This window comes from Ammospiza nelsoni, chromosome 13 (genome assembly GCF_027579445.1).
Source record: "Ammospiza nelsoni isolate bAmmNel1 chromosome 13, bAmmNel1.pri, whole genome shotgun sequence".
Taxonomy (NCBI): domain Eukaryota; kingdom Metazoa; phylum Chordata; class Aves; order Passeriformes; family Passerellidae; genus Ammospiza; species Ammospiza nelsoni.
In genome coordinates this window covers 4,259,767-4,287,237 of record NC_080645.1, presented here as the reverse complement: position 1 = coordinate 4,287,237, position 27,471 = coordinate 4,259,767, and the positions used below count along the sequence as shown (strand labels likewise).

At 42.3% G+C, this 27,471-nt stretch overlaps 1 protein-coding gene across 2 annotated transcripts; it reads left to right on the top strand.

The window, feature by feature from the left end:
- On the top strand, nt 1-27,448 carry LRP3 (LDL receptor related protein 3). Of its 2 annotated transcripts, none has more exons than XM_059481631.1 (7): nt 1-398; nt 5,199-5,246; nt 12,771-12,909; nt 21,587-21,795; nt 22,080-23,166; nt 25,097-25,229; nt 26,615-27,448. In XM_059481631.1, the coding sequence occupies exons 1-7, from the start codon at nt 332-334 to the stop codon at nt 27,419-27,421; spliced, it is 2,490 nt and encodes an 829-aa protein (XP_059337614.1). In that variant the 5' UTR covers nt 1-331; the 3' UTR covers nt 27,422-27,448. The 2 variants fall into 2 exon arrangements, with proteins under 2 accessions (XP_059337614.1, XP_059337615.1); XM_059481632.1 differs by lacking the exon at nt 1-398 and adding an exon at nt 2,014-2,029.
- Nucleotides 27,449-27,471: the final 23 nt, after the last annotated feature.

Here is a 27,471-nt window from a genome sequence, read left to right as displayed (position 1 = left end):
GAGGGAGCGGAGCGGGGCGGCGCTGCGCTCCCCTGCGCTCCCCTCGCTGTCTGGCCCGGCCGCCGCAGCCGCTCGCAGGCGGGCCCGTCACGTGGGGCAGCGGCGGCGGCGCTGCGGTCGGGTCTGTTCTCTGCCACCTGCCCCGGAGCGGCGGCGCGGGCCGGCCATGGGGCCGCGCCGGCCGCCCGCTCCACTCCCGGCTCCCCGGCGGGCAGGGACACCGCGGGCCGGCGGCGCCGCCGAGGACTCCTGCGGCTCGGCGTAGCGGCTCGGCGGGTGCGGAGCCGCCGCGGTTCCCCCCGCGCTGAAGGGCAGGCGACAGCGACCCGCCATGGAGAAGGCAGCGGCCGCGGAGCTCCGTCAGGGCGCGCTGGCGCCGCTCACTGCCATCTGCCTGGGTGAGTGCGGCCCGGCCGCTCCCTGGCGGCGGGGCACGTCCGGGCACCGGCTCTGGGGACGGCTGGGCTCTCTCCTCCCCTGCGGGAAGTGCCCGTGGGGCGCGGGATGGGACCAGGCTGCACGGCCCGAATGGTGCCGGCCGAGCTCCCTCCCGTCACCGCTTCCGAACGGGCCCCGGGCCGGCGCGGCCCCGGCTCGCTCAGCGCCGCTCGGGCTGCTGTGCCCGGCCGTGTGGGTCCGCGCAGAGCGCTGCCGGGTCCAGCGGAACCCATCGCCTTGCCCTTGGCCCTGGAAGCGCTGCCATAACCTCGCATAGCCGTGAATAAAAAAAACCAAAAAGTTTAGGAGGCATCAGCGGTTGTTCCGTGGGCTCTGAGCTTGTGCTGAGTGCGGTGCGGGCTCGGCCAGGGACTGCCCGGCGCTTCTCTTGAGTGGCAGCGGGAAGAAACATTTCGTCTCCCTCCGTGTCTCTGCCATATTCTGCTCTCTTCCTTCCCTTCTGCTTGAAGCCGTTGCTTTCCGCTCTGCTTCTCAGCAGGTGTTAATTTATGGCAACGTGATGAAGCGTATTGCTGCTTTCCAGTCTGTCAGCCCGTTCAGGCAGGGCATGGTTTTTGTTCGGCAGAAGCTTCGGCGCCTGGCTGTGACAAGAAGGAGCGAACGACAGGCCCGGCGTGTTTAACAGGGACACGAGAAGTTAGGAGCTGCTAGAGCTGCCTTAACTCTGCCAGGGCATCCTGGTGGGGCAGCGCATCAGGAGCAGCTGAGCAGAGCTCTGCTGAGCCCTCCACACTCACTTGGTAAACTGTCACAGCTCCTTGATGCAGAATGCTTTAACTCACATCTCTGTGCTAATGAAGTGGATTAGAGTTAATTTTTAATAATCCCGAGTGACAGTTACTATTCGTTATGCAGACGATCAGAAAGGGATAGCTTGTGGCCTGACTGCTTGTTCTGTAAAGCAGACTGCTTGTTTGTGTAAAAGTGCTTCCTTAACATCAGCGCTTACCTAGAAAAATGTAGGAAGTTGAAGTTTAAAGGCTGCTGTGGTTATTTCAAATGTATCTAGTTTAATTAACATAAGTGCAATGTAAAAAGCTAGCTAAACCATAAAACACTTTGAACATAGAGGTCGTGCAACTCTTCTTTTTTGCAGAGTCTTAACGTGATTTGAGACATGTGCACAGCATGAGAATAATGTCTGCTGCACTTCTTATTTAAAGTTAGAGAAAGATACAGCTTTTCCTTGTATCTCTGAATTTCTTATTGTTTTTTGGGGGTGTTTCGGGTTTTTTAAAATTTTATTTAGGTTTTTTTTTGTTTTTTTTTTTTTTGTGGCCCAGTCAGACCTTTCTTAAACCTGTTATTAGTTGACATAAATAGCATGGTTGTTGTTAAAATGATTAATGAGATAATAAAAGGTTATGTAAACTCCAGAGCTGAAGTGAGAACACTTCTTGTTTTTAGGTGTGGGTGATGTCAGGCTGAAAGTTTAGTAGATTTCTGCTTTCTATGACTTCTAGAATTTCACTGTCTGGCTCTTCTTTTCAGCTGGAATGTTTTATTCCTATTCCTTGCACAACTGACAGTAGTGGAAGTTAAGAAACATGAGAGGTGGGAAGCTTGTAAGGTATTTTGCTTTAGTGAACCCGTAAGAATTTAATGCTGCTACTTTAACTGTTTTTATGTTTTACTTCCTGCTTGTCTGTCCTTTCCTTTCATCCTTGTTTTTGGTCCTTGCCATTCTTTCCTTGTTTTCCCATGGGCTGTGTGTGGGTGTTTGGTGTCTGTATCAATGCACTGACCATTGCTGTGTGACCTCATCTGTAAACTGCTGCTCCAAAGGCTGCAACTGGGTTTGATTCAACTGCTCTTTTGTGAAGCCATTCTGTTTATCATTTTGAGAAATTCTGGAGGACACAGAAAGTTACCAGATAAGAAGGAATCAGTGAAACTGAAGTCTCTCCTTCTGGCTGTGGGGAAAGCCTGGTAGCTGTCATTTGGTTTGGAGGTGCCAAGATGTAAATTTCCCTTTTGATCTAAACAGCCACTTTCCAAGCTGTAAACCTCACCCTGAGAATTATTTAGCAATCCAGATGAATGCCACAGTAAGTTTCTTGCATGGAGTTCAAGCCTACTGAACCACTTCTGGGATTTTTTTCTGGCTTTCCCATAACTGCTCAACAGTTAAGAAAAAGGGAATCTAGGAAACTTTCTAATACTCTAGTCTCTCAGCTGTTTTTATTTTGACAAGAGACAAGAAGATCAGCAGGGAATGGGTGTTCTTTCTTATGGGCCTCTGCCAATTTTGAGAGCTGGGTGCTGGTTTAACAGTGCTCTTGTGGCTTGAGTTGAGGGGTTTGAGTGAGCAAAATGGATATTGGAAACTGTAAACTTATTCAGTTGCTTGGAAAAATATCTGGTGTGACACTTAGATTTTATTTTAAAGAGCTATTTTGGCTGACTTCTTGAAGAACTTGCAACTGCAGCCAATAAAAGTTTTTTGCAGAGATAAAGGAGTATTTTTGGGTGTTCTCTTAGGTATCTGCCAGGTGTGGTGTGCAAGGCTGCCTATATTTACCACTGCATTTGTGGTAGTAAACTGGGGCTCACTGTTTAAAAGTCCTCTGTAATGCAGCTCTGAGTTGGCTGATTGCACTCTATTATGCCTTTTGTCTTTATCCTACTTATTTCCATTTAAAGGGCATAGGAGCCTCTTTTAAGCCATGTGAGGAAACCTCTGCTTCAGAGCTTGTTTCTCTTATGGCTGTTGGGAGTGTTCAGGTAGGAAACATAAAGAAGGATTACAGTGGTAGTACAGACCCAGACTTCCATACATTGGATCTTCAAACCCTGCTTTCAGTTGTGCTGATGTTAGTTATGCAGAGTATATTCCCGTACTTTCTTTGGAGCAAAACCAAGTATTTGACTTCTCATGAATATAAATTTGTGACATAATCATGGATTAATTTCATCTCAGCCTTTAGGACTATATTTCTATGGTTACAGAAGTAGTGGCACTTTAATACTGGATGAGGAAATGTTGTGTTGCTGTTGCTGCTGTGATCCTGAGTTTGTCACAAACGGATGTGCTGCTTGCCAGAGTTAACAGGGCTGTGTTGTTTCCTGGTACAGGACAGTATTTTTGCTCCTAGGTACTCTTACTCACCTAACAGAGCAAACAAGCTCTGTGACAGAAGAAATAATTGCATGGCACACTGTTATTGTCACATAACAAATGTTACAGGTGTTAGCTAATTATGTAATAAAACCAGTGCTGTTAGGGTCCTTTGAACATCATAATAATGCTTATTAACACAAGTCTGTGGCTCAGGTGTGTTTCTCCTCAAGCTGTAGCATTACATAGACTGCCATTCCTGGTTTTGTGTATTCCTAAAAGCTCAGTCCCAAGACTTAGAAGGAGGGGGAGGTCACTGCCCTTGTCCCTGAGGTGGAGCCCTGAAGTCTGTGATGAGTGACCCCAGGAGCAGTCCTTCTCTCTGTTTTGTAGGGCCTGACCTCATCCTGAGCTCTGAGGTCCTCCCAAAAGGAGAAAATCCAAACTGTGGATAGCCAGATACATGCTATGGAGGGACAGCTGTAGGCACCTGGGCTGCTGCACTGTGGTGGTGACTGAAAAATGTGACTGGGCCTGAACTGGGAAGCTGAGGGATTGTTTTTTATTTCCACCCCTTTAGGACTTCTTGTACCGGTTTAAGTTATAACAGAAGGTAGGGCAAGGGTCATTGTTTAGGGATGTGTTTGGACAGTGTAGAAGACAATGGGGGCCCACTCTGAGCCATAAATAGTGTTAATTGTCAGCTGCTTCCTAAATGAGTGTTGGGAACAGGGACGGTTTCTCTTCCTCTCTTCTCCTATTGTTGATGTTTAAATGATGTTTTTAACTAAATTCTTGCCAAGAGATTGCCTATTAAAAGATTTAGGACTTAACATGTGCAAAATAAAGCCAAAGCGAGTTCTCAGGCTGGGATGTTGTAAATTAAGTTTTTGCTAACATTTTAAACCTTTCTAATTTTTTTAAGCGTTTGTAATTTTACTGATAGGCTATCTTTGTAGATTACAGATTACTGCTGAAATGAGAGCAGTCAGTGGGACAAGCTGTAATTTTTAAAGAATGTGTGGGGAAGCTAATTGGGAACTACATGTTAATGCTGACTTCTGGAGCAGCAATGACACAGGACACATTTTCTTTGGCAATAACTACTCTTTCCAGATCACTTTAATGGTATACACTGTGAGAGGAGACTTGAGAAAGTGAAGAGTCTTTGGAACTTAATTTGCAAGTCAGATATGTATTGCAAGTACTGCCTCATCCTGTTTTGATTGTATTAGTGGACCTTGTTGAAAACTTCATTGCTTTTGCTTAGTCAAGGCAATCATGTTAGCTTTAGCAGCTGATTTTCAAGGTGACATTTACCTGGGGGGAGCAAACTTTGCTGTATTCAGAGAAGTATTTAAGGATAATAATGGTGTTTTAATGTGATTGTTCTTCTGTGTTCTGCAATTAAAATTAATCCTACGGGAGATAATTTGAAATAGATTGGCAGTTGTTTCTTTTGGTAGCTGTTTCAGAGATACTAAACTTCCACTGTGTATTGACTTGTTTTAGCTGCAGTGAAGGATAACAGTTGAGTACACAACTTGCCTGTGCAGATAAGCAAAGTTCTTGTTGGGAAACTGGAATGAGTTTGTGCTAACACCCCAGGAATGGTGAACTATTGACTGCCACCCTGTACTGCTAGAATTTGTCTGAACGTTGTTTTTCTGTCTTTACACAGTGAATCTCTTCCTGACTGGGAAAATAGAGAGTGCTGTTACCTCATTAGGTAAGACATACTTTCCTTACCTCTATTTACTGTTCATTTGAGCTGTTACCGTTTCTTCCCTGTGCAGAGAGATGTTCTAATGAAAGAGTGACTTTTTAAATGACATTTGTTTAAGACAGACTAACGATGACATCTTAGGAAGTTTAGGACTTCAGGTCTTCCTGGGCTTTGTCCTGGTGTCAGCCAAAGTGAAGGGTCTCTGTCCTGCTGTCCCCAAGGCCAGGGATCACCATCCTGTTGTCACTAAGGCGAGGGATTGCTGTCCCACTGTCCCCAAGGCTTGGGTGGCTGTCCCTGTGCCAGGGCTGTCCCCATGTGTGCCCGGTGGGGGGACAAGGCCAAGGTGCCATGCAGAGGCCACACCACTGTTCTGGTCACTCTGGCCCTGTCTCTGTCCCTGTGTTCTGGTCACTCTGTCCCTGTGTTCTGGTCACTCTGGCCCTGTCCCTGTGTTCTGGTCACTCCTGTCCCTGTGCTCTGGTCACCCTGGCCCTGTCAGGCTCCAAGGGCTTTGGCCATCGCCCTCTGTCATACGCTGCTGTCATTGGTGGTGTCACTGTCACTGATTGTTCTCTCATCTGGTTGCTGTTAAATTGTGAATTGTAACAGTAAATTGTTATCTCATCCCCTAATCTGTGTTTCATCTCTCTCACCTGTGGGTTGGGGGACAGGAGTGGCTGTGGGGTTTATTTTCCACTTGGGTTTAAACCAAACAGGATTATGGACTGCATCATTGTCAGTGATAGATAAAAATTGTAAACTTGAGGCTAAGGTCATAGTGCTGGGTATGTTTAGAGGAAAACTCTGTTTGGGAAGTGTGCCTGGGAGCACCAAGTCAGGGAAAGTGGCTCATTCCTGAAGAAGCTAAAACAAGAATATTAAAAATGTCTCATGAATGTCAGTGTGGAAATTTAACCAGAATCACAGCACTTAGTGTAATTTCCTTCTCTCTAGCAGTGCTGTGACTTAGTGGCATTATTGGAACATTGCAGTCAGGGTCTTCTCAGTGATAAAACCTTGTGACTGTCACTCCACCATCATACATGTAGATGTACTTTATTCCCAGAGAGGCTGCAACTTATATTAAAACTGAAAATGGCAAATAAGGGAGATGGGAGGAAAGATATTGGAGAACAGAAAAATAATTCTAGGACAGCAGATTGAATAATACTGGAGCTTGAGTGTTCAAGTCAAAATTGGGGGTTGAGAGCAGGTTTAAATCAGGAGAAGGTAGTAATTTTATGATTAGGTAACCTGCTTAAATTAAGCTTTAAATTAGAGGAAGTGTGGATAAACCATGCAGGACATGTTGTTTGCAAGACAGTATTTTCCATTCTTTCACTGGAAAAAGTACAGAGTGTCACTTATGTCCTGTATGTTCTGCCTGGATGGTTCTTTAGCTTTTGATGGAGTTTGGCATCTGTTTGGTGTATGATGCATGAGTTTACAGAATGTAAATTAAGTAATTACACAGTTACTTACTGTTGTTGCTTACTTAGACTGGTGGTACTGTCCCAGCCTAAAATACATAGAGCTTCTTCCAGTTGGCTCTGCTGCTTTTTAACACTTTTTTCACTAGAAATAAGTTGTAACATCTGGCTTTTATTCCAAAAGTATGCTGAAAACCTCAGAGTACTGTACCCTTCATGTTTTCTTGTCTTCATAGTTTTGAGTTAGCTTGTCTCCTGATGGTGTAACTGGAGCTTGGGATGAAAATGATCATCAAAGGTCATTGCAAGAGAGGGGTGAAAATGATCATCAAAGGTCATTGCACCAGAGGGATCCATCCCTGTGCAGCTTCTCTGACCTGTGCTCACACCAAGCCAGGTGGGCCTGTTGATGGAGCACTGTGAGCTCAGGGTTTGTCACATCTGTGGGTGGAACCCTTGACTCTGCCTTCACTGGCTCTGGTCAGGGACAGAAAAAGTCAGCTGGAGCCTGGGCAAAGCAAAGGGGAGCCTGAAATCTTCTTTTTCCACAGGCATAAGGGATCTGCATTAAACCACGTGTGCAATCCCCCCTTGAGGGAGCATTGTGAGAACTTGGGGAGAGTTTCCTGCTGACACTGAGAGAGCTACTTGAGGAAATGTGTATTGCCAAGAATTTGGGTTTGAGAGGAGGTTCCTGTGGCAAGTGCAAAACATCTTTTATCCTGGAGCAGATGGTTGGGATGTGTTCCTTGTGATTGGTGCAGAAGAATGTGAAGCTGCAGGATTTATTTTTGTCTGGGATTGTCTGAAAATGTATTCCAGCACAGCATAGAACCCTCAGTTCTGTCCTTTGCTGAAGCTTAATGTATGTTTTATTACAGTTACTCTTGCAAAAATAAGAGTAATATTATTAATGTAAAGATTTTGGAAATGTCATTGCACGTATTTGTGGCATACTTAACTGGCAGAGGGAGTCTACTGCTGTCTACAGTAGAAGAAATCCATTTGATTGTTACAGAAAGCCTCATTAAGATTTATGCCCTCATTAAGATTTATATCCTCTTGACAGAAACTCTCTGAACTCAGATCTCTTCTGGCATTTGTTTAAGTTTGGGGTTTTCTTTTTCTTTGCTTGTTTAGTTGTTGTTGTTGTTTAGGGCTTTCTTTAACTGTGAAAGATTTATTATTGTTAATTATTTCATAATTTATGTTTTTTTTAAAAACACCATCTCAGTAAGGTTTTTGGTGGGTTGGTTGGACAGTCCAGGAATTGGTATTTTTATGTTTCTTCAGTAAGCTAAATGTGGGAAATTTAGGCAGTTTGGAGTTTTTTAGTAAATTGGGATTTCACTTTTCTTCTAGGTTTGTGCAGAAAGGCTATGGAAAGACACTGAATTGTTGAAAAAGTGTTATCACTATTCTTTTGTGTTATCACTATTCTTTTGTGTTGTAACTGATGATAAGGTCTACGGAATCCAGGACTGTGCCTTTCTATTTAGGAACTTCCCTTTCCTTTAGATGTTTTGGCAATTTGAGCAGGCTTTTGTTTGTTTTCCTGAAGGAATCACAGTGTCATGCTGAAGCCCTAAGTACTTATTAACACAGTACTTAGGCATGTGTGTGATTTTGCAGGCTTCATGGCCAGGAGCTGAGGAGGGAATTGGGACCCTTTTATTAATAATGAAGCCCCAACAGTATAAATTCTGCCCTTGTGTGGTTTTACTGTTTTGTTGTCAGCACTGAAGGCTGTGTTTAGTAAAGTATTTCTTTCAAGATTAAAGTGTGTGAAAAAAGAGCTGCTGAAAGCTGTGCTGGGATATTTCACCTTTTCTTCCTTGCAGCAGTCAGAGCACAAGGAGTGGAGGGGCAGGGGCTGCTTTAGGAGGAGATCAATTGATGTTTGCAAAGGCTGTAGTAATGAGCATTGGTGGGAAAAAAGGCACCAAAAATATGAGGCAATTAAGTGAGGTTTGGGTAAACACTACAGTGGTTTTGGGAGGGGTGTATGTGTGTGTCCCCAGTTTGCTCCAACAGGTTTAGGGGACTGTGGACATAGAATTAAAACAGTGTAATTAAGTTTTGGCAGTACTGGCTTGGTGTCTTTCATAATGACAGTGTACCCCATAATAATCTGTGCCCAGAAATCCTTCCTGTATCTCGGAGGTTCCCCGGCCAGGAGCGGTGTGTGTGTGAGCGTGTGTGTGTGGTGTGGTGTGTGTGAGCTTCTGTGTCTTTGAGTGCATTGTGTGAGTTTGTGTGTCTGCGAGTGTGGTGTGTGCGAGTTTGTGTGTCTGTGAATGCTTGTGTGTGTCTGTGACCGTGCTGTGTGTGAGTTCGTGTGTCTGTGTGTGGTGTGTGCTAGTTTGTGTGTGTGAGTGGTGTGTGTGTCTGCATGTGGTGTGTTGTGTGTGTGTCTGTGAGTGTGTTGTGTGCCAGTTTGTGTGTCTGTGAGTGTGTTGTGTGCCAGTTTGTGTGTCTGTGAGCGGTGTGTTTGTGTGTGGTGTGTGCCAGTTTGTGTGTCTGTGAATGGTGTGTGCGAGTTTGCTTTGGCGCGTTGTTCAAGAGCTGCCCGAGCAGCCTCTCTGCCCCTCATGGTGGCGGGCTCGGAGATAAGGGAAGCTGCAGCGACGCCGTTTCTAGCCCCAAGCTCGGTGTCTTCTGAGAGGCAGCAGCAGCCATCAGCCATTTCCAGCCCTGGTGTCTGTCGGTCTGTCCCCTCCCCGCGGTTTCGGGACCCCGGTTGGACAGGGCGCTGCCGCCCGCTGCCGTTCCAGCCGCTGCCAGCCGAGCACATCCTGCCCAGCCACCCTCTGACCGCCCCTGCCTCCCGCGGGACAGGTGCCCTCCGTGAGCTGGCAGCCCTGAACCCACAGAACTTCAGGCCGGGCTCAGCCCACAGGAGATAAGCCCAGTGAGAGATAGGAGAACGGAGCGGGGCGGTGGAGAGAAGACTGACACCATTTCCCCTTTGCTTGCTCGAAATCCAGGGCACCACCTTGGGGGCTGTGCCTGGCAATTTTTGTTTGGGGTCTCTTTTTGTTCTGGGGAGTCCACAGGGTTGAGCAGTTTTGTATTCAGTCGTTATTTGCTGTTGTTTCTTGTCGTTGTTGGATTAGGAACGGTGAGAAGCAGTGACATTGACGCTGAAACTCAGGAGGCATCAAGTGAAACTTTGTTAGGAACTTCAGATATTTATAGGCAGGATTGTTCACCCAAAGCCTGACTGGTTCTCAAACAACACCCCTCTCACAACTGGTTTAATTAGGAACAACACCTTGTTGTCCAAAAACCGTCACATACAACATTCCACATGTTTTCACAAACACCAGGAGTACAGACTTGAGATAAGAATTGTTTTATTTCTTTTCTTTGAGTTTCCCACAACTTCCCCAGGACGATGCCTGGGAAAGTTCTCTGTTTCTCTCTCTCTGACTAAACTGTCTCAGCCACAGTTTCTGACTGTTGCTATTCTGCTTTTTAGTAAAGGGTTGTTTTCTCATTTAATCTACTTACATTCATTGCTTATTTTGATCCCTGAGGGAGATAGCTAGACCCAGATGCTTCTCCTTTAAATTGTCTTAAACCAAAACAGATATTAATTCAGATTTGTGGTCCATTCAGATCAGGACCCTTTGCAAGAGCTAAGCAATTGTCCTTTTGATTTTGAGTAGGACAAGTCTGAAAAGCTTGATTTGTGTCAGAGGGGCTAAGGCCGTGGTAAAGTATTGGCAACAATAGCCATTGTCAGAGGAGCTGCCAAAAATGGCACATAGTGTCAGTGCAGCCCTTTCCTTGCTATGTCCTTAGATTTGCACAGCTACAGTTCTTCTGGTGAAAGGAAGAATCTGTTTCTTTTGTCACTTGTTTTTTTCTTGCCTCACTTTTATATCAGATGTGCAGTGTTAGTAAGAAAAAGCGTTTCTCACTGAAAACCTGAACTGTGATGTTACAGAAGATCCTCTACATAAGGAAACAATGGTATTCCAAAAGGAAAATATGTAGTGATATTACTTCAGAAAAGCTGGGATACTTAAGTAACTATTGTTCAGAATCTTTGTAATTACTTCCTAAAACTGAGAAACAAGTATTTGGGACAATAATAGTTCCCCTAACTACACTGATGGATGTGTGAATGGAAGTTCTCATGCAGAGCCATCAGCCTGTCAGTGGGACTTCCTCAGAATAGAAACTAAATCAGTTTTGTGTAATTTTAACTCTTTTTTTTTATTGCAAGTACTATGAATAAGGGATATTAATCCAAAACATAATATGGTAAAAGGACAGCAGATATATTTGCACAGGTGTCACTGGAAGCTTCTCGACAGTGCTGTCTGCTGTATTTGTTCTTTCACTTTCTGTTTCCTTCCCATTTTGAAGTGTTATTAACCTGGCAGTAGGAGATGCAGCCTTTGCAGCTCCTTTATGTGTTTGCTAGCTCTTGGTCCTCTGCTACTGTGATATGTTGATGCAGTAACAAGTATGTGGAGGAGCACAGCTATGGACCTAAAGAAACTGAGAATTGGAGTTGGAAAGTCCTGTGGATCTTAAATTTCTTTTATAATTCTGTAATGGCAACTGCATCTCAGTATTTGCCAGCAGCTGGCATGGAGCTGCTCTGGTTTTAGAAATGTGATAACAAAAATCTTGTTCTTGTTTTTGTAACTTCATTACTGCAAAATATTTGTTTGGAAATAGATATTTTCATGTATTTATGTATTCTGTATGTTTTTGTGGCCTTTGAAACTAGTAGGAATTATATACTTGTATTTCAGTGCAATGCTCTACCTGGAGAGTAAAAATAATAGCATTTTTATGTTTTGCCTCAGGTAAGTTACTCACCTGGTGCTTTTTGTATTCCTGTGGCTCTCACTTCAGAAGTGCTTACTGTGAACAAACAGAGCAGTGCCAGCCTAGGTTCCTGAGGGGATGTGCTGCAGCCCTGCCACCTGACCCCACTGCAGCCAAGCAGCTGTGCTGGTTCCCCTTCCTCCATCCCTCCAGTGCAGCTAAATCCCATCCCAGCTGGGAATTGCAAGTGGTGTATTTGTGTGGCTGGATTTCAAGCAATACTGTAAATCTCTCATTTATAATGCAGTGTATTTGGATGTGTGTGTGGATGAGGTGACAAGGTATAGGCAATCTTTTTTTTCCCCTTTCTGTATTTTTCAGCTACAAGAATGTAAGCTTCTTTCAAAAATGAAATATTCAGCTGCAGTCCACAAGTCATGCTCTAGATAGTAATTTGTTTTAAAAATAGTTTAAATAATATTTTTGGAGAATGTTCAGAATAGCTATTGCATTGCAGAGAATTTTCCCTCTTGTAATCTGCTTGGAGTATGTTTTCTTATCAGAACAGCTTTTCAACTTGTCCTCAGAACATTTAATTTTCATTTTTGAATTGCTTAATTACAAATTTAAAGTATTTGATAAAGCCTGCTGTTTTCCATAGGAAGAACTAAATGTGCTTTGAAAATGCTGAGCTTTATTTGGCCTTGTTTGCTCCTTTCCCTGTCTTGAATTTTTTCCCATCTATGTGGGTTCAAAAGGAATTTAGAGTACTTTAGTAATGTTCAGTGAAAACATTTAACATTAGATTGCAGTTTACTTTTTTGTGGGAGGTGTGGGGGTGTGGTGGGTGGTGATATTTTGTTAACCCTTACAAACTCTTCATGTGGTTAAGAGAATAAACAGCATGGCCAGAAACATGGCACAACAAAATGAGTTCCTAGTTACTTTACAGTTAATACAGATCATCTTCACTTGCTGGGTGACCTGCCTAGGCTTTGGAGGCTGCTCAGAAGGATTTCTGTATTACATCCTCTTGGCAATCCATGCAGTAATATTGATTGTAGCCTGTGGTAGATTCATACAAGATTATTGATTGGTCCTGCATTGAAATGCAGGTTATGCTTACCTACACTTGGTGTGGGTGTCTTAATTAAAAAACAGGGCAGGGAAGAGAGCAGTAAGGGGATAAAACTGTTCACTCTCATATGTCTGCAGTCTCCAGAAACTGATGAAAGCTCTTGAAGCTAATATGAATTGTTGATTAGTCAAAGCATTAATAATAATATTTTTCTCCCTTTATTAACAGCTGCTTGCAGTGGAGAGCTGGAACAGCACACAGAGAGACGGGGAGTCATCTACAGCCCTTCCTGGCCATCCAACTATCCTCCAGCCATAAACTGCAGCTGGTACATCCAAGGAGATCATGGAGATATGATAACAATTAGGTATGGCTGGATATATGTGGAGGTAAAGCACTGCTTTGCTGAAACAAAACAAAATGGAAGTTACCTGGTACACCAATGTGAGGCTGTGTTCAGAGCCACTGACTGATCAAAGAGAGCTGAAATTGGTTACACTGGAACATGGTTCCAGGTTGGGCACCTCTCTCTAGTTAAAAATGCTTCACTGTGGCTTATTGGCTATACTGGAACTTGGTTCCAGGTTGGGCACCTCTCTCTAATTAAAAGTGCTTCACTGGGGCTTATTGGCTATACTGGAACATGGTTCCAGGTTGGGCACCTCTTTCTAGTTAAAAGTGCTTCACTGTGGCTTGTTTCTGTAGGCTGCTCCTGACATCTGTGATTACAGAAGTCACTTGTGGTCTGTTAATGTATTTATCTTCACAATGCCTGTGTGAGATTTCATATAGCCCTGACATTTGAGGGAGTGGGAAACAGCAATATATTTACTCACATTATATAGTCCCCTTTCCCTTCATTGCTTATAAATAGGAGTTGGTGAAGGCTAAAAAACCTGCAACAGCTTCAGTGGGCATGTAAAATTTTTAGAAAAAAATTAGCATTTTCACCAATGTCTTGAAATGGTGTTATGTTTAATAGACAGTTGAAGATAATTATTGCTTATTGTTACTTGTTTACCAAAAGATACATGCTTTTCTGCTTAATATTAATTTCCAACAAATCAAATAATAGTTAGCATTTGTGGTACAATTTCAGCTCAATTCTAGAAAAATGCTCTTCGATAAAGACTAAAATGTACTGTAAATGGTTTGTTAAGAATGTTTAGGGTATAAAATGAGCATAGTGTGAATGTGCCTGATTTCTCTGGGCTAGTGGTGGGATCCATCATAAGCCAATAATTTCTTACTTAAAAAATAAAACATAGGAAAAGTTTTTTGGGGGGGTTTTAGCACTTTTACATTTGACACCATCTGCTCATTCTTTGCTCAGCTGCTTAAAAGGGTTACAAAACTGCTTCAAGTGCAGATGCTCAGAAATTGAAAACAAATCTGCCACAGATGGAAAATAGGAAGGCTCTACCATCCGTAGTTCAAAATAGGAACTACTCACCAAAAGTCATGAAGTAAATACCTGCCAGCATTTGACATTGATAAATAGAAACATGCATTTAAACCCCATTACACTACATTGGATGTGGGGAATTTGTTTCAAAGCAGAAATTGTTGGAAGCTGAGAAAGCAGACAAATGAGAGACAGGACTTGGCTCTGGAGAATAATGCTGCAGTTTAGGCTGTGAAAATGTCCCAGAGTTCCAGTTAGAATTAGAACTCTCTTCTGCAGCTGTGAGTGTAACAGGCTGGAGAAACAACATATGAGGTGTGGCAGCTGGTAATAATGTGTGTACAGTTTAGATATGTGCACAGCAATATGAATGGCAAGATTTCTGAATGGGTTTGTTTTCTCTCACTGAATGCACAGCCGTATCCTGCCCTCCTCTGCACATGCAAACAATAGAAACAATGTGTTTACATCCCAGGGATGTGTTGTGGTGTGTTTGGGACTATGAATGTGCTTGGAATGACTCACTCCAGGGTATGAAATGCAAAATATTACAGCATCTGAGGATTCCTTGACAAGGCTGTTGCCCTTGCAACGGCAGGGATGTAAAAGAAGGAGCTGACTTGCCTGGGCTGGGAGGTTTCAAATGCAAACATGTTTCTGCTTTCCAGTTGGGTATGCTTCTTATTCTAACAATGTGTTGGTAAGGGCATTAGAGTGGCTTTTTAAATTTTCCTAGGAAAATCAAACACAGTTGTTGTGCTAACATCTGCATTTTGAAAGGTTTCAGAAAAGCCCATCTCCTTTGTGTTATGTTACACAGTATGCACTTCCTTTGATCTTGAATTCTCGTTGACAGCAAGACAGCAGTGTTATATAAGAGAAATATAAAATGAGATACAGCAGGAGTCATTAAGGGATAAAATTGCAATTGAAAGTATTTTTTTTTTTTCTAAACTGTTTGCACTTGGTGGTTATTTTTATAAACCTATTTTTCAGCAGCTTTCAGTAGAACAGTGACCAGATCTACATGTGTGTGTAAGATGCTGGCTTCTGTGTCCATCTCCTTTAGAAGCTGTGTCTTAATGTCTGTCTTTCATGTGTTTTCTTCATATCCTCACATTTCCATGCCTATTGTTTTGCTTTACAGTTTAATTTTTATAAATCCTTGAGGGAGCTCTCCCATGAACAGGAAGTTTATGTTCTTTGTGCTTATACCACTCTGTATGCATATTTCAGTACTTTCTTTCAAGTTCATGTGTCTGATGGAATGGTTCTGTTGAGACTGTGAACAAGCCTATAGCCACTGTTTTCCAAAACTATGTTATGTTTCTTTAAATTCACTGATCAGTTGCTAGTTATTGTTTTGGAAACTATTTGATTTTCCCACCCATTTTCTCTATTTTTGTTCTTCTTTTCACAGAGGATTACATAAAACCATGTCAGATCATATAAACACATCATATGCAGTAACTGCCTCTGTGCCATCATTTACAGGCTTTATAGGTTTATGTTTCCTCACAGCTATGAAAAAAAATTGTTTAGCAGTTGCTGTTACTTGATGGTTGTAATTAACCCTGGTGTGGGTGGAGTATAAATTTATTATTTTTTTACTGGAATTTAGGGGACTGCAAGTCCATGTTCAGAATTCAAGATAAGAGTATTGAAAAGCAATCTCCTTAGTGGCCCACTCAAGCTGTCTCTTATTAATTGAGGTGAGGGGATCACCTTCGTTGGCTTTCACTTCAGTGGCTTTGTAAAAAAGAAATTGTCAGATACCATTTGAGTTTCAATTTCTGCATAAAATTGAGGCCTGTTCATGTATTCTTGCTGGTCTGTAATTGTGTGAAGAGTTAAAGGGACTGCTTCACAATCTGTGTACCAAATTCATTGACATTAATTGGAGAAAACCTCACAATAGCCATTTACTTGAAGAAATAGCCCCTCCTAGGCAGTGTCTCTTGTCTAAGGTCATGCAGTTAGCTGCTGCTTGGGAGCTGGGAGGGGAGTGGAGCTCTCCTGACTTCAGGTCCTTGTGCTTCAGTGGTTAAGCAGGAGTTTTTAATGAGCCAATTAAGTCATCAGTTGTTCACAGTCTACACTTTCTGTGAGAAGTTGGCAAATAGAAATAACTTTTTTGCTGAATTGGTTGGTTTTATTCTGGGACTGTGCTTTACTGACCTATCCATAATATTTATTCTCCAATTTTAAAATTAGTTGAGAGGGCTAAATTGGACATTTACTTTTTTATTTATTTACTAATTGCTTTCATTCAGATTTTGCATCCCATGTTTGTCCTTTCCCAGTTACTAAGAAAGCTTTCTTTTTCTTTAATCTGTAGTCCCTCGTGCCTAAATTACTGAAAGGGTTGTGGAGAATTCCCTACATTATTTATAGAAGTACTTTTTTTTCCCTAGCTGCTGCTGTTCCTTTCAGTGCAGATGGCAAAAAACTAAGCTCTGCTAAGCATTAGTTTTGCAGGAAGCAAATTTTTCTCATATGTATAGATTATTAATGTGTGTTTATGGTAGTCTGGTTTAATGAAATACTTTCCAGCAATGTAAAAATAGATAATAGGAAGACACCATGGTAGGCTGTTACTTCATGTGAGTACATAGGCAAAAACTGATGTATATGACTAATACAGTAATTTCCTGTGAACTCCTGGAGGTCTGTTTACAGTTGGTAACTTCTATTTCAGTGTCATTTCACTGGAAAAAGAATCAGATGAGTTTACTGATTTCTGCAGAATTCAGTGCTGCATTTCTCGGTTCACACTGGGTTGTTCTGATCCTCAAGTTCTGAATACTTTCAGTGTTTCATTGGCTATTGTTGTACTTCTCTATAAAAATGTGGAAGAGACATTCCAAGAGCAAGACAATAGCATCTTTCAGGACCGTCACAGACATCTGTTCATTAAAAATCCTTTCTTAGGATTTTTCCTCCTGAGAATCTAGAGGCCTCAGGAACAAAATGCAAACAATGGTTATCTGCTGCTGTGGAATGCAACAGGTGCATCTGGGATTGGTCTCATGTGGTTGTTTCTAATTAATGGCCAATCACAGTCAGCTGGCTCAGACAGAGAGTGTGAGGCAGCTGCCTTTGTTATCATTCTTTCTTTTCTATTCTTAGCCTGCCTTCTGAGGAGAACTTCTCCTTCTATTCTTTTAGTGTAGTTTTAATGTAATATATATATAATATATATTTATATTTATATATATATATATAAAAATATATATATAATAAATCAAGCCTTCTGAGCATGGAGTCAACATTCTCATCTCTTCCCTCACCTGAAAACCCCTGTGAACACCATCACACAGGAGAAACAAAACCTGCAAATTTCGATCCAATAATTTTGATCTTGTACACCAGTCTCCTTCTACATTCTTGTATTGTTTTGGAGATCCACAGGTAGCAGTGAGAGCAGCCTAAGGCCAGGCCATTTAAAAAGATGTTCTGTGATGGGTGTTGCATTTTGTTTCCATTGTAGTTCTGGTGCTGGAAATACCAATGTTTTACTGCTTTTCCTCTCCCTGCCCTGTGCACTAGGGCTGTGTGCTCTGCTTGTGGAGAGGAAAAAAAGCCTTGAGGAAAGGCAGGTTCTGTTCCCTTTATCACCAGGTGCCAAGGGTGCATTTATCACCAGGCAGGGGAGCTTTGCTCTGTTAGAAGCCCTGGGGTGGAGGGGGTGTCTGGAGCAGCGGGGTAGGGCTGGAATGGAGTTTATTTAACACCCTGTGCCCTGCAGTTTGCATGGTAGGATCACCCCTGGGTCCCTGTTCCACTCCTGCAGAACTGTCAGAGGGCTTTGCTGGGGAGGATTAGGGGCTGAGCAGAATGTCTTTGCTTTTCCTCTCAAACCCTGTGCTTCCCTGCCCAAAGTATTTAAAAATACTGTGGCACTGGCTGGTGCTGCATGAGATATGGATGATGCTACAAATGAGTACTCTCTGTTTCAGTATGGCTCCTGCTTCTTCTTTCAGTCACAAAAAATGTAGGTTTTTGATACAAAAGGTCTGGGACTTCCCTCAAGATCAGTAACTACAGGCTTGAGTACTTTTCCAAAGACTGTACGGTGGCTGTGTAGTCCTACAAGCAGTACAAGCACAAGTCTTTGTCCTGTATTTCCACTGTATACCAATACTCATTCAATCCTTTTGACAGAAAAATTTGCATTCCAGTTTGACAAAGCTCAGCTGAATAAATAAATGTTTTGTGGGTAGCGGGATTAAGTTATTCTTCAGAGGATATAACAGAGCAGCTCTAGATCTAATTAGAGATGATGAAAGAAGTAAAACAATAGAGGCTGAGTGCAGTATTCAGGAGTCTTGGCTAAAATAAATCATTAATGTCAGAGTAGAATGGCAGAAACCTCTGACACAAAACCTTGTCACAAATACATTATGAAGTGAAGCCAAATTATTTATACTTACAAGTGCAAATGTATGTATTCAAATTGTTTTCATATTTCTTTAGAAGATAGTGGGTTTTTTGTGGTGAGGGCTTGTTCAAGTATATAATGCTTTTGTCTTGTAAAATCACCATCAGTGTAAATGAGGAAAAATATGCTTCTAGTAGGGGTATAACTTAAAAGGGTGCTGAAATAGTGACAATGCCTTAATCAAAGGAAAGTTTGTTGAAAATACATCTGTTGATTAGTTTGCATAAGGGAGAACATAATTGCTTTGACTTTGCTTTGTCTCTTAGCAGAAGAAACTCTCTAACTGCTGTGGTATCTATTACACATAAAACTTCACATTAGAACTAGAACACAGAGAAATTGTGTTTAAACTTTTGGGCACTTGGGATTAAGATGTTTGTTTTTGTAGCAGCGTTTGTTCTTGTGAATATTCTGTATTTCCCTTTTTGAATAGCAAGGCATTTTTCCCAGTAGCTTGTGTATCTCTGAGAGGCATGGTGTTCTTGGGGAATCTTTAAACACAGTGTTTCCTTGCAAGTCTGTTCTGCCTCATCACCCTTGTACTCTGTGGCTGAAGTTTGGATTTGTCAGTGAAGAAATGTGGGATTCTGCTCTGAATCTGAGATCCATAAGTGACACTCGGGAAAATCTGTTATCCTCTGTATGCCTGGGCTTCTGCATTGGAAGCTGGAACTAAAGGTTGTTCCTCTTCCACAACCAAAAAAACCCCTGTTTATTAATAATGTACAGTACTACATTTCCAAGGTGCAAGTAAAAGGTATTAATTGTACACAAATGCAGCCTCTTGAGGGTACTGCTGTCACCTGCAAAGGAGTTTGTAAACAAGGTATGTGCATGTGGCTGACTTTTCTGTACTCTTCCTCTGTATGAATCTTGAAAGTGTTAAATATTTTTCTTTTTTTTTTCTAGAAAGAAGTGCTTTTTAAAGTAAGTTATAGACAGCTTATTGCATAGGCAAATTCTCCCCTTGGGTTGTGCAGTCTGTGTTGTGTAACCATGCTATGGCTGAATTATTTACTTGATAGACAAAAGTAGCTCTTTTCAACAGAGCAAGGAAAATGAGTGGCTGTGGGACCCAGTGGGAGTGCTGGGAGCTGGGTAAGATAGGAGAACAATTTGTTGGCATCTCTAAGGGTCATTATGGTACATCTAAAATAACTACAAAAGTCAAGCACCAAAAGATGTAGTAAATGAACTTGTTTGTAACATACAAAAAGAACTTTTTTTAGTCATTCCCTCCCCCCCCCCCCCTTCCCAGTTTTGAGTTTCAATTTCTTGATTTAGTGACTGTTCTTTTTCCTTAAAACCTTCTGTTGTTGGGCAGATGGATATTTCTAACACTTAGTCAAAAAGTTTTTATTAAAAAATTCCTATGAACAATCCTCCAAGGAGATGACAGAAACCCTGCATGATGTGTGGTGCCAAAATGAGTCACAGAGAGCAAAACTGCTGTGGTAGCTCAGTAATGCTGGCTCACATCTCATAACAAACAAACTTTATGTGAGTACCTATAGCTTCCCTGATGCTTTGGATAATTCCCTTTCATGGTGCAGTGGCTGTTCACTTCTTGGTCATTAAAAACATTTTATGCAGAACACCTGTAACAGAAATGCTCTGGTTTATCTTTGAATGGCTGAGTACTTAAATATTTTTATTTTGGCTGCACAGCCATCTAAAACTTCCTTGCAAAATATGCTGGTTTCAGAAGCTTGATGGGATTGCTTATAGCAAAGAATTAAGTGCTGTGGGAATATTTCCTCACAGCTGGGAAGACACACAGAGGTTGGTGGGAGAAAGAGTTAGAGGAGGAAGGACATTTCTGGGTGGAATGTCCTTGCACATATGTTGTTTGTCATCTCCTAATTTCCATTTTAACTTATCACTTTCAGTGTTCTCTTACTTCTCATGCTCTTGCTGATAACATTTTTTTGAGAGTTATTAAGCCAATGTATTTGCAGGACCTAGAGGTGTGGGTAGGCTGTCTCCTGCCTAAATGAATTAGCTAGTTTATATATTTGCTGTTCTTTCCTTTTCAGCTTCAAAGGTCAAGATCAGGCAGGCATTGACAGCCTTTTGTAAATACACATTGATATCAGAAAATTCTTTCCATTATCTTTTTCAAGGAATTTGTCTTGATTTTGTGAAAAATCATTTAGGGAAGAGACCTGTATTTTGCAAGTTTTTCTGCCTTTTGGAAAATTCTGTCTAGATATTTGCATGGAGTATGGACAGCTTCTCCCAAGTTAATTTGGTGTAGCTGAGTTACATAAAAAAGGACCAAAATTAATTTCTGAGTGTTCTGAACAGTGTGCCCTTTCCTAATGAGTATGCTTTTTCTGTGCAGTCTGCAATCTGCTGTTGTCATTGCAGATTGCTGCATACAAATGCAATCTGTTTCATCAGACAACAAATACCACATATGGTTCCTGAGCCACGGGTAGGGATTATTATCCAGTTGTGTTCAGTGTCCTGCAAACAGTCAGACTGCAAACTCTTTGCACCAGATCAGCTACTATTAAATTTTTTTTACAGAGCAGGAATTAATCTCTATCCATATTCTTCTTATCCATTTGAGTGATGACAGGTACTATATAAACATCAACATGTGTGATAAACCCAGTTGATTTTATTTCACTGATCTGAAACTGAAGAAGTTATTGTGCTGAAAGGTATTTTGAGAATCAGGCAAATACAATTTCCTGACTGGCATGAACCTTGCTCATCATTTGTGACCAGAGTCTGTTGCGTTGTGAGGTCCCCAGGATGAGGTGAGAGATGAGGAATTGACTTCATGTTCTCAGGAGACTGATTTATTATTATATTATATTGTATTTATATTGATATTATATTATACTATATTTACATTGTATTATATTATACTATATTATATTCTATTTTATATGCATTATATTTCTATTCTATTTATGCTGTATTATATTCTATTTATATTATGAAATTAGATACTAAAACTATACTAAACTATAGAGAAAAAGATACAGCAGAAGGCTAGAAAAGAATGAAAACATTCACCAGTTCTTCTCATGTCAGGTATTTTTTCCCTCCCTAACATGTCCCCTACCTTTATGTCAGCACTGTTTGATGCAGAAAGTCAGCCATTAGAGTATGTTCTTTCTCTGTTAGCTTTTGTTCTAGATACATATTCTTTTTGTAACTTGTGCTTTCTTTTGTTCTGAACAGTTTTAAGAACTTTGATTTGGAAGACTCTCAGAAGTGTGCAGTAGACTGGTTGATGATTGGCCCATCTTCCAAGAGGGAGGAGTACAAAGTGTGTGGATCTTCCATACCTCCATCTTTCATCTCTGCAAGGGACCATGTGTGGATATTTTTTCACTCAGATGCATCAAGCTCAGGACAGGCTCAGGGATTTCGCCTTTCTTATATTAGAGGTAAAATCTTGGGGGTTTGTTGACTTCAATTCATACTCTCTCTGGCAAAACTTGCAAGACAGGAGTACTTTTTTTTGACAAGCATCTTGGGCCGTTGATGACTGTAAGGTATTGGTGTGGTAACACTGATATTATTTACATGTGGCTTTTTAACTGTGTTGCTGAAGTGTTCTGGCCTGACTAATTAGCTTGTGACATGCATGGTAGTAGATGTTGAAAAACGATATCAGATTGTTCCAAAAGTTTTCAAACTGATTTTTTTTTCTTCTTGTCCTCTTTCACAGGAAAGATAGGTCAGTCTGCGTGCCAGTCAGATGAATTCCACTGTGCAAATGGGAAGTGTATTCCCAGTACCTGGAAGTGTAATTCCATGGATGAGTGTGGTGATAACTCAGATGAGAAGAATTGCACTGTCCCCCCAACAGACCCTCCATCCAGCATCTGCCCCTCAGGAATGTTCCAGTGCAGCACAGGGCACTCCACCAAATGCTTGCCAAATGAGCTGAGGTGTAATTCAGTTAAAGACTGTGGGGATGGTTCTGATGAAGATAATTGTCCTGATCTTTCCTGTGGCAAAAGGCTGGGGAATTTTTATGGATCTTTTGCTTCCCCAGACTTGTTCCGTGCAGACCACAGCAGGTCAGACCTTCGCTGCACGTGGTACGTGGACACGCAGGACAACCGGCACGTGCTGCTGCAGCTCGACCTGCAGCTGGGCTACAATGACTATGTGAAGGTGTATGATGGCATTGGAGAGAGAGGTGATAAATTAATGCAGACATTCTCACACCACAACAACAGGCACTCTGTGAGTGTGGAGTCGTCCAAGGGCCAGCTCACTGTCTCGTACCATGCCCGCTCCAAGAGCACTGGCCACGGATTCAATGCAACGTATCAGGTGAAAGGGTACTGCCTGCCTTGGGAGCACCCTTGTGGAAGTGATGAGGAGTGTTTTACAGATAAGCAGCATTGTGATGGCTGGTGGCATTGTCCCAATGGCAAGGATGAGGAGAACTGTCCTGCTTGCCAGAAGAATGAATACCCATGTGAAGGAAACAGTGGGCTTTGCTACTCAATACTTGACCGCTGTAATAACCAGAAGAACTGTCCAGATGGCTCAGATGAAAAAAACTGCTTTACTTGCCAGCCAGGAAATTTCCATTGTGGGACAAATCTGTGCATCTTTGAGACCTGGCGCTGTGATGGGCAAGAAGACTGCCAGGATGGAAGTGATGAGCGTAACTGCCTGGTGATTGTCCCCAGGAAGGTCATCACAGCTGCCCTCATTGGCAGTCTTGTGTGTGGCTTGCTGCTAGTCATAGCACTGGGTTGTGCATTTAAATTATATTCTCTGAGGACCAGGGAGTACAGGTAATTGTTTTGCTTTGTTGATGTTTTTATAGCTGTGGTAGTTTTTGCTGTTCTGTTAAAAGGAAAAGAGAGGCAATTCTTAACCAGAGAATTTGCAAAATGCTATGAAATCAAATCCAAGGACCTGGTGACAGCTAAATAGTTTTCACTGCATTAGGCTCAGAGAAGATTTCTGGAAGTAGTGAGTGGAAATAGCAGCTCTTCTGTGGTCTGTGAGAAGTACATGGTTATTGTGCAGTATGGCAGAATCTGTTTGTGTCCTCATCTGCCTTTTCCTTCTCATCCCCTTGCAACAAACCCTGTGCCCCTGCCAAAAACTGAATGCTGAACTGCTTCAGTGAAGTCTTCACTGAATCTGAACAGCCATTCATCCGTCCCCAAATACTCCAGGTCTCAGTTCTGCTTAAAGCAATGTCCTGCTCTGATGGGGCCTGTTCTCAGTGGGTGTTGTTCATGGTATAAGCTGTGCCCCTTTCCCCTGGTTCTGTGTGCCTCATTCTGGGTGTAGTGTGTGTTTCTTTGCCTGGGAGAAGTGGGTTCTGCCATGTAGGATTCATAAGGGACTTTCTGGTTCTGCATCAGCCCTGTGCTGTGCTGCTAACACTGTGTTTTTAAACAGTGTGCTTTACATTCTCTCTTGATCAAATCTGCATGATTAAGGACCTGCAAAAGAGCTGCTGTGCTAAGGTGGGAACTTCAGTGCCTCTGTTCTGGCAGGACTGGCAAACCTCTCTGCACTGCAAGCTGCCCTGTTGTGTGATTGTTTCCAGTTCTTAATGTCTTTTCCAAAATAACATTTGGGCCCTAGCTGAACAAGTTACTGCTGTTACTGGCACAACAATTACTGGCCACTTGAAAAAATTTCAGTTGCCACAGTGTCCAACCTGAGACTGCACTAGAGAGTTTGCTAGTTTGATTAATTAATGTTTATACCCTGTAGTCTTCATACTTTTGTTTATTTTTGCATCCTGATAAGATTTTCATGTGGTTTTACTCCTAGCATGAGCCCTTTGGCAGTACTTTTGTATAGTAGATATTTTTGCCCCTGACAAAGGAGAGGAATGATGAGGAGGACTCCATCTTATCAGAAGGCTAATAAATTACTTTATTATACTGTATTATTCTATACTATATTACATTACATCTAAACTGAACCTGCCAAGCACTCGTGACTGTCAGCTGACAGCCCTGACACACCTGGATCCAATTGGTCAGTGAATCAAAACACTCACACCAGAATCCAATTATCAATTCCCTTCAGGTAAACAGTCTTCTACAATGCATTCCACTTGTGAACAACACAAGAGCAGTAAATGAGATAAGAATTTTTTTTTTTTCTCTGAGGGTCAGAGAACATGAAACCCAGAAATATTATTGGGAAGAATTGTGCTTTGCTTTTCTCTGGGAAGAGAAACGTGGCAACACTCATATACATTAGTGTCAGGGAGGCAGGGCAAGCTGTTACTGTGTTCCATGTTTTCTGTGTGTTGTGTTGAGTTCCATGTTTTCTGTGTGGTTCTGCTGTGCTCCATATTTTCTGTGTGGTTTTGTTGTGTTCCATGTTTTCTGTGTGTTCTGTTGTGTTCCATTGTGTTCCATGTTTTCTGTGTGTTCTGCTGTGCTCCATGTTTTCTTTGTGTTCTGTTGTGTTCCATGTTTTCTGTGTGTTCTGTTGTGTTCCATGTTTTCTGTGTGTTCTGCTGTGCTCCATGTTTTCTGTGTGTTCTGCTGTGCTCCATGCTTTCTGTGTGTTCTGTTGTATTCCATGTTTTCTTTGTGTTCTGTTGTGTTCCATGTTTTCTGTGTGTTCTGCTGTGCTCCATGTTTTCTGTGTGTTCTGTTGTGTTCCATGTTTTCTTTGTGTTCTGTTGTGCTCCATGCTTTCTGTGTGTTCTGTTGTGTTCCATGCTTTCTGTGTGTTCTGTTCCAGAGCCTTCGAGACTCAGATGACGCGGCTGGAGGCAGAGTTTGTGCGGAGGGAAGCTCCACCTTCCTATGGCCAGCTGATTGCACAAGGACTCATCCCCCCTGTGGAAGACTTCCCTGTCTACAATGCATCACAAGTATGCAGACAATTTATATTTCAGCAGCCAAACTGCTATAAATTAGATACAATCAATCTGGAACTGTATTTCAGTGGCTAATTATATGGAAGTAATATAAAAATGTGTATGTGTTACACAGAGCTGAAGAGCCACAGATCTTGCTGTGGGTAGTTTTGAACCCATATATTTTTTTAATATATATTTTGAACACATTTTGAATGTGTTTGTTGGGAAGCAGCAGTGAGAATCACTTTTGCTGTACATCAAGATAGAATGGAGACAGAGAGAAAGGTTACAAAGCAGATAGAAGAAAAAGGCTTTTCAAACTGAAACTGTAAATAGGCCTGAACTGATAAGAAAATAAAGACTCTATAGCAGGATTTTTCCAAAATGATTGGTTTTCATTTACAGGTAAATTACACTGTCAAGCCACTAAGTCATTCTGTTTCATTGCTAAGTACTCAGAAAACTCCTTTATAGTGTCAGAAGTACCCATCTGAGATACAGTTCCTAATGTGATAAAGCACTTGTAGTTTGTTACTCCAGTGGGAAATTAACTTTCTAGGCAGACAAGCAGAGCTGAAACTCATAAAGGAAACACTGTAAGGAGCAGAAGTTGTGGCTGCTCTTCCCTGGCAGTGTTCAAGGCCAGGCTGTTTGGGGCATTGGCCAACCTGGTCTAGTGGGAGATGTTCACAGCAGGGAATTTGGAATTAGATGATCTTTAAGGTCCCTTGCAAGCTAAACCATTCTATAAATCTATGAGAGTCTTTTGGTACAGGCAGAGCTGTCTTTGGTTATAGTATGCAGGGAATGGTTGGCATCTGACTCCGTTGATTCAGAAAGCTGAACTTATTAATAACTTATAATCAATAAATTATTAGTTATTATATTAAATAATAACTGCTTTATTAAACTATATTCTATTACATTAATACTATATTATATTAAAGAGATACTATACTACAAAGAATACTAAAGAAAAACCTGTGACTGTCTCAAGACAACCAGAACACAGCTTTGAGTGATTGGTTATGGTTAATTAATATAAACAACCATCCCCAGAATCCAATTACCAAATCCCTTCAGGTAAAGAATCTCCATAACATATTCCACATGTGCAAAAACAACAGGAGCAGCAAGTAGGGATAAGAATTGTTTTCTCTTCTTCTCTCTGAGCTTCTCCAGGAGAAAATCTGGGAGAGAGCGTGATCTCTCGCTGTTGAGAGGATGTGAATGCCACATTTGGTGTTCTCCAATAGTTTGTTAGATAATACACATTTAAGAAGCAAGCACAGGGACGGAGTCTGAGTATTGTGGCAAAGTGGAGATATTCGTGGGGAGAGGAGGGTGTAGCAGTCTCTGCAGTGTTGTGCAATGCTGGTCTCTGCTGTGTGTTGCAGGCCTCTGTGCTGCAGAACATCCGCACGGCCATGCGCAGGCAGATGCGGCGCCACTCCTCACGGCGCAGCTCGTCCCGCCGGCGCCTGGGCCGGCTCTGGGGCAGGCTGTTCCACAGGCCCCGGGCGAGAGGACAGATCCCCCTGCTGACACCTGCCCGCACCTCCCAGACCACGCTGGGGGATGGCATCATCAGCAGTGCTGCTGGGACTGCTCGGAGCCCTCCCCCTTCCCCAGCAGCACCCGGCTCCGAGGCCAGTGGCCAGGCCAGGGGCCCACAAGAAGCTGGATGTAGCAGCCTGCAGCCAGAGACTGAAATCACAGAGCCATCGCCTTCCAGCACCTTCCAGCCAAATACTTGCACAGCAGCACATGCAGAGCCCGAGGCTGGACACACCAATAAATCTTTAAGTGCTGACTCTGACCGAGAGCTTAAGCAGTGCAGTAAAGCAGATACAGGAAAGGCTTTCAGAGATCCTTTATCTGAAAGCGTTACAGAAACGATCCATGGAGGGTCAGTATCCAGGAGGACTGTCCCAGAGGACAGTAGTTTAAGTGGAAGTCATCCACTGAGTGAAGATCCATGTAGATTACCCTTAAAAAAGTGGGAGTCTGGTTATCCAGACAGCCCTATGAATGTTCATATCCAAGTGAATGGACAAAACCAGTGTTGCCCTAACTCACACCAGGAGGAGCCTTTGGGTGTTCATGCAGCTTGTTGCCATTCTGTGGAAGTGCCAATGTTACAGTCATCTACTTCCCTCTCTGAAAACAATACCAGTGATGATGAATCTTTACTTGTTTGCTAATAAAAATTTTTGTTTTGTCCATGTAAATCTTGTAGCTTCATTGTTTCTGT